This window comes from Aptenodytes patagonicus, chromosome 12, assembly GCF_965638725.1.
Source record: "Aptenodytes patagonicus chromosome 12, bAptPat1.pri.cur, whole genome shotgun sequence".
Lineage (NCBI taxonomy): Eukaryota > Metazoa > Chordata > Aves > Sphenisciformes > Spheniscidae > Aptenodytes > Aptenodytes patagonicus.
Window position 1 is genome coordinate 7,108,223 of NC_134960.1, and position 7,130 is coordinate 7,115,352.

Consider the following 7,130-nt stretch of genomic DNA (forward strand, 5'->3'; position numbering starts at 1 on the left):
GCAGTGCTGTTGCAAGCACTGCCCTGTTAGAGTTGCTTACAAGGCTTTCTTACTCAAAAGTTTATTTGAAATAATTAGCTTGTGAGGTCACTTATACAGGAACTATCAGATATATTAAAAAAAAAATTAGAAGCCCCTCTGACTCCAGGGTCAGCTCCTCTGCCCGCTGTTACCCACTGCTGTGGCTGTTCTCCAGCCTGAAGGCAAAAGCTGAAGGTGAGCATCTTATCTCTACTGAAGATAAGCTCAGCTCTACAAAACTGAGCGCTCCACAAGAAAAACCCTCTACTCTAATAATCTTAACAGGGCTTCAACCTACGGGGGTCAGTTAAGAAGCTGGTGGAGGTTGTTTTGCTGCTTTTAATGTTCACTCGGTGTAAGAAAGCGTTAGTGGCTCATTCTTCAGCAGGGGTCAGCTCTGCGCCTGCCGCTGCCCAGGTGCTGCGGGATGCCGATGAGCAAAAGGGAAGAGGATTTATGGGTCCGACATCGCTGAAATTACTTTCCCGCCTGCTTTACCCCCCCCCTTTGAGGGAATGCTTTTTGTCTCTGGCGCTGATCCTGGTGGCAGCTGCAGCCCTGTCTGGTGCCCTGCAGCAGGGGAAGGGGTCACAACCGATGCCTTGAGGGGCAGGAGGCGCACGGGGGTGCCCGCTGTTAATCATCTCAGGAAAGCAATGTAAGAGCAGAAATGAAATAGAGCAAAAAAAAAAAAAACCAAAATCAAAGATGGGAGCTGGGGTGCTGAAGAGGGGACAGGCCTCTGCTCGTGTCCTCTTCTAGTTGGCTGTTGTGGGGGAAAGAGAGGAGGGAGTTGGTAAGATGGCAAGCCCAGGCCGCTTTTGCCCCCCATCTCCATCACAACCTCCGCTGCCCAGCAGTGCCTTTGCGCTGCCGTGGCTCTTGGGGGTGGACCTGTGCCTGCCCCAGCCCCAAGGGCTTTCCCCAACTCCCCCAGCCTCGCCGACCGCGTGTAGCCCTCACCTTTATCCGCACCCAGCTTGAGCATCTCCACCCCGGAGAACATCATCTCCTCCGGCTCCACGGTGGCAGCATCTGCAGAGGGAGGGCAGGGCGTGGGTGCTGGAGCCCTGGGGCTGCCCCACTGCCCCCATCCCTCTGAGGGGAGAGCCTGTGCCCACCTGCTGAGCCACGGGCTTGGGGGCAAGTGGGGCTCGTGGAAAACCTTGACTGCGTGCCTCTGCTGTCACTGCAGCCAGCCAAGGAGGGCTGTGGTTTTTAGGGTCCCCTCCAGCTTTAACATGCTGGCACCAAAGAGGGGTGAGGGATGCTCTCTACAGCTCGGGCACCCTCCTCTCCCTGGCTGCTCTCCTTCGCCCTAATCACAAGCAAAATGGGGCAGCATCCACGCACGCTGCTCCTTCCTCTCCTCCAGCCCCTCCCTGGCGACCTACCGGGGCAGTCCAGCTTTTTCCGAGTGGCAGTGCCCTCAATCCTGGTGCCATTTTTGTAGGAGCACCAGCAGTAGCCCGTGGCGGCATTGCACTGCTTGGGCAGGTAGTCGCCGTTCTCATCGCACTGCGGGTGGAAGTAACCCGGCCGGACACCCCCAGAATTGGCCTCCGCCTGGCATTTAGTTTGCACTAGGGCAATAAAAACAAAGGGGAGACACCGTGAGCCCTGCGGACCCTTCTTCTGCCCGGCAGCCTCGGCGGGAGGTTTTATCCAGAAGCAGCTAAATTAAACATAAAAGGAGAACAAGCCCCACCTCGGTGACCTTTCTAAAGCTCTTGGGCTAGCCAAGGACCGAGGATTTGGTGTGGTGCTACGGCTTTTCGGACATTTGCTCATCCCCAATTCCCTGCGGGCAGCGGCTCCGTGATGTCCTGAAGGCCACCAACCAGAGGCTCCCCATGGGACGAAGAGGTCCACGACCGGTCAGGGGACGGAGGGGTTGGTTGCCTTTGGGCTGCCCCGTGCTGGCACCTCCTGGGGGGTGGTTGCTCCCAAAGAGCCAGTCCCAACCCTCCCCAGCCCCCATCCCCGATACCTTGCTCCGCCGGGATCGCCTTACGCTCCTCCGGCTGGGGGTTCTTGGCCATTTCAAACAGCAGCCACTTGTGCATCCAGGATTCAAAGGACTGCAACAAGGGGAACCAGCATGTTAACCGGGACAGGGGTGGTGCACGGCAGGGGGAGCCATGCCCCAAGCTCCAGCCTGGGCCAGGGAAGGTCGTGAGCACCACCACCTCCCTTGGGGTGGAGGTAACTCAAGCCTGGCTCAAGTAGGACTTCGTTTTTCTAGGTGGGGACACCCCAGTCCCTCCCCAAAGCAGGGTGCTCCTGGAAGGGGAGGAGTAGGACGGCAGCAAGCACTGACCTTCCAGTCCGCATCAGTCATGGTCTTCTTCAGGCTTTTCAGGTTGTCCATCAGGTTGTCCTTCAGTTTCGGGAACATCTTCCTGGGGTCTGCTTGCTGCAGAGCAACCACCGTGGTGAGACAGGGCAAAGAAAAACGAGGTGCATGGGGGGGTGAAGCTCTGCTTATATCAGCCAGACAGACATTGGAGGAGGCCAGGAGCTCCCACCAGCTCTGAGCGCCCCAAGAGACCCCAGGCCCAGCCAAGAGGCAGCTTGAAGCTGGAAGCAGAGGGTCCCAGCGCCTCCCGCAGCGCAGGGGGCAGCTATGGGGCCGGTGGGGGTAGCGGGGGACCTTACCAGCAGCAGGTGCTTCACTTGGTCCTCGGTTTTGTTGCTAGCGGGGGCCGTGTCCTCAAGAGAAAAGACAAAGAAGCAGCGTGAGCACAAGGGCTGGCGGCGAGCCCCGAGGGCTGCAGGCAGCGCCAGGCAGCGGTGGGCATCTCTTACCATGTCGCCTGCAGAGTGGTCAAGAGGCAGGACCTGCATGGCCCGGGGCATGCTCACCATGGCAATCTTCATCTTGCTCACCGGCTTGGCACCTGCCGAGGAAGGAGCGGGTGTGAGGGCTGACGGGTTGGGTGGGCCGGGGGGACCCATCCCCTCTCCCCAGCCACCCCCCCACCACACCGGTGCCCGTGGGGCTACTGACTGGCAGGCAGCTTCCTCTGCAGCGCCTCCAGCTGCAGGGTCTGGGAGGTCTTGGACAGCTTGCTGATCTGCCCGCTCTGCTGATAGACGAAGTAGACGGTGACGGCCTGGCCGGCGATCAGCAGGGCCACCAGGATGGAGAGAGTGGAGAGGGCGGCTTTGTGGCCCAACGCAGACCTGTGGGACATGGAGAGGGAGCTCAGCCCCGGCCACCGGCTGGAGGAGATGCCCTCATACCCTGCCATCACCACCACCCCCACCCCCCAAAAAACCCCTCCTGCAGCCCACGTCACCCCCCCGCCCCGCCCCAAACGCCCCCCTCCCAGGGGGTTTGCAGCCAGACAAATGCAAATTCCCCCATCGCAGCGTGCAGAAGTGAAATTGTAGCGTGAAGGTCACTCCTCCACACCGGGGGAACCGAAACGCGCTGCGGGGGCGAGAGGGGGGAGGCACGGGAGGGGAGCCCGAGGAACATGTGGGCACACGGGGGCTGCGGGCAGGGCACTGCAGGGGATTTTGGGGCACGGCGTCGCTCTGGGCATCGCCTTTTTCGGGATGATGAAGCCACCTGAAGCCTCGCCAGTCCCGGGGGGCAGAGGACGTATCCCATGGGATGCCAGACTGCACTTAATTTTTAAAATTTTGTGCAAAAAAGCGAAGGTGCGGGGCACCCTGAGCACACAGGCAGCACGCAGGCAGGCCGGGCAGGTGGGTGCGCAGCGCTGCCCTCGCACTTAGATGCCAAGGGAAGGCAAAGCCAAGCACCGGCGCGGCCGCCTGCCGTGCTGCCAAGGCCTCCCCAGGCCAGATCCTGCCCCGCCGGGGTGAACGGGGCACTGGCGGGGTGCAGCGGCACCCCAGGGAGCCACCAGCTGCCTCCGCTGCCCGACGAGGTGGGGGCACCCATGGGTGCTGGCCGGCTGCCACTGCTGCTGCAGGCAATGTCCAGAGTTGGACTCGCTGCCCGGATGTCTGCCTGGTGACTGATGATGTCAGAGCTCCCAGGCTTCTGATTGGTTGGAAGTGTTGGGGGGGGGGGGCCCCCAAGGGGGCTGGTTGGGACATGGGGGGGGGGGCACAAAGCCAGCTGGGCTCTGGGTCCACACTGTGTCCCTGCCTGCCCCATAGCCACCCTCTGCCCCACAGCCACGTCATCAACCTGCCTGCCCCATAGCCATGCTGTGCCCCCATCCACCCCATAACCACACCTTGAGCCTGCCTGCCCCATAGCCATGCTGTGCCCCCATCCACCCCATAGCCATGATTTGAACCTGTCTGCCCCATAGGCGTGCTGTGCCCTCATCTGCCCCACTGCCACACCATGAACCTGTCTACCCCACAGCCACGCCGTGCCCCCATCCGCCCCAGAGATATACTGTGATCCCCCTTGACCCCATAGCCACCCCGTGCCCCTGCCTGCCCCACAGCCATGCTCCGGCCCCTTCCGCCCCATAGCCACGCCACGGCCCCCCTGGTTCAAGAGTGCCCCATAGCCACAGTGTGACCCCCCTTCTGCCCCGTAGCCACTCTGTGCCCCCTTGGCCCAACTGTATCCCCTTCCACCCCACGGCCACGCAATGCCCCCTCTGCCCCACGTCCCCATTGTGCCTGCTTTGCCCTCCCCATGCCCCCCTGTCCCCGCACCCCCATGCCCTCGGCAGCGGTACCTCTGGGTGTCCCTGATATTGACCACGCCACTGCCATGGTCGGAGATGAGGTCCCGCTGCTCCTCGGCCATGGCTCTGCTGTCGGCACCCCGATGGGCAATGAGAGCCCCGAGTGTCACCGCTGGAAATACCCCCCGGGACCCCACCCTGCCCCGCCACCCCCCGGGAGGGGGGACCGAAAAAAAAAAATCACATTGGCTGCCGGCACCCGCATCACCTGTTGCCAGGCAGACCTCTGCTCGGCAGGTCTCCGGTCCAGAAATGATGCTGGATGCGGCCGTGAGCACCGTGGCCACTTCGTGGGGCATCACTTCCCACCCCACTGCCACAGGCAGGTCACGATGCCCAGCCCAGTGACACCCGCTGTGGTGGGCCAGGGGGGACTCCGGTACCCCTGGGGGGGGCAGGAGGTGGGATACGGGGTACAGGGTGCGAGAAGCGGGATGTGGAGGTGGGATGGGGGAGGTAGGAGGCAATGCGGGAGGAAGGAGGTGGGATGCAGAGGTGGGACGCTCCCCACACCAAAGTCTGAGCAGGACCCTCTGTGGGGGGCATGCCGTCAGGGTACATCCGCTCCTCACTCACCTTCGTTGCCAGAGAAAAGGTGCACTTCAGCCCAAACCCCCCTCCAGCGTCACTTTGGACCCCCCTGGGTGGGGGTGCTTGGCCAGCACCTCTCGGGCTGAGGGCGTAACGATTAAAGGACCGTCAAGCGCTTTCAGGTCCCCCTCCCTCTTGGGGCACCCCTCTCACCCTGCCTGCCGTGGCTTCGGGGGGCTGAACCCCCAAACCCAAGAGAGGAGAAGCAGCCCCTCGAGGTGGGTGACCCCCAAAGCACCAGTGGGAGTGGGGCAGGGTGGGGGGCAGCGTGGGTCCCCACCCCACAGCCCCGCTAGTGCTACGTGGGCGAGAGCAGCCATCTGCCCCCATAATGCTGATTTTAGGTGATTTTATACAAGGGCCCGGGGCAGCCCAGGGGTAACACGTCCCCGACGCCAGCACTGCACCCTGGGGCTTGGCCTCGCCGGGCACGCCGCACCGAGCCAGCCCCGCCGCACCGAGCCAGCCCCAGCGTCAGGACCCAGCACGACCGTGGCCAGGGTTCGGCCAAAAGTGAAACTCCGAGTGTGAAACTAAACGCCATCGGCCCGGGCGTCACCAGTTACCGGGCGAACCTCCCCACCTGCGGCCCAAGGGCCGGAAAGTTGGTAAGGCTGGGGTGAGCCCGGGCGGGTTTCTTCAGCGACTCCATCCCTTCTCCCGAGCCGGCCCCAGAGCCACCCCACCGGCCGGGACAGCACGGCCAGCCCCCGGCAGCGCGCTGGGAGAGCACCGTCGGGGAATAATCAAAAAGCATTTCCAAGGAGCGGGGCAGGGTCTCCCGGCAGATGCTGTTTCTGGAAGAGAAGCAGGCGTGAGCGCTGGTGGGTTGATGCTCCGGCTCCCCGGGTGGGAAATGGCAGCCCCCGCACAGGGGAAGGGCTTCGGTGCTCGGAGCCCGGTCCCGTCCCCAGGCTCACGCGACCCAGCCGGGAAAGCCCCGGGGCGCCCAGGGGTGCACCGACCCCCTGCCCAAGGGTGTCCCTCAGCCTCGCCCCAGGCCACCTGCATCCCCATCTCCTGCCCCCACCTGTATTCCTCCCCAGAAGCTCTTTTGAGGACAAATAACTCATCTGCTGCTTTTTAGGTGATGCTGCACTTGGAAACCATCCAAGGTGTTTAAAAAAAAAAAAGGGGGGGGGGGGACAAAGAGAGAAAAAAGCACATAAACCTCTTCCACAAGTTTTTTGGCTCTCCCCTTGCTCTCAGCCCATGGGGGGCACTGGGAGGTTTGGGGGGATGTGGCTTTTTCTTGCAGCCCCGGCCCTCGCTCGGCTCCCCGCTGGGGCCACAAGCCCCCCCGCCCGGGGGCCACGCTCCGGGCGCATTCCGTGACCAGCCTCAGCCCTAAGGGGAACTAAGGAAAGCCTGAACAGGAACTCGGCGAGCGAAACCCCCAGCGATTTCATGGAGCTGGGCCCAACTCTGCAAGCCACAAACAGGTGATAAACTGGGGGGGTGGGGGGAGAGCCCCGCTCCCCGGCACGGGCAGGCTGAGCCCCCCGAACCCCCAGCCCAGCTGGGGCCTGTCAGCACCGAATCAGCCCTCGCTCTGCACACAGACGTCTCCATTAACTTCTTCAGTGCTTCCCCCCCCCCCCCCAGCGCACCTTTCTGCACAGGGCAGCGGCATCTGAAGTGTTCCAAGTCCGTAAATCAGTTTTCCTGGGAAGATGCAGATCTCTTTCAGCCAGGCTGGAAGCTGCTCTGTGAAGAGGTCTGCATCTTCCCAGGAAGATTCCCTCTCTTTTCCATAGCCTGAGGCTGGCGCCCAGACCCAGCAGAGGCTCATCACCACCCTGTCACCCCCCGAGGCTTCGTAGTTGTGCGCGT

The 7,130-nt window shown here is 62.5% G+C and overlaps 1 protein-coding gene across 2 annotated transcripts; it reads right to left on the bottom strand.

Annotated features, from left to right (window-relative positions):
• Positions 1-45: 45 nt before the first annotated feature.
• CD74 (CD74 molecule) lies at positions 46-4,809 on the bottom strand. 2 transcript variants are annotated; one of them, XM_076350406.1, is made up of 9 exons: positions 4,698-4,809; positions 3,032-3,207; positions 2,830-2,921; positions 2,680-2,733; positions 2,342-2,437; positions 2,012-2,102; positions 1,416-1,604; positions 985-1,056; positions 46-787 (listed from the first exon to the last, which is right to left on the bottom strand). In XM_076350406.1, exons 1-9 carry the CDS (start codon positions 4,766-4,768, stop codon positions 780-782), a joined length of 849 nt encoding a protein of 282 aa, XP_076206521.1. In that variant the 5' UTR covers positions 4,769-4,809; the 3' UTR covers positions 46-779. The 2 variants fall into 2 exon arrangements, with proteins under 2 accessions (XP_076206521.1, XP_076206522.1); XM_076350407.1 differs by lacking the exon at positions 1,416-1,604.
• Between the last annotated feature and the right edge of the window lie 2,321 nt (positions 4,810-7,130).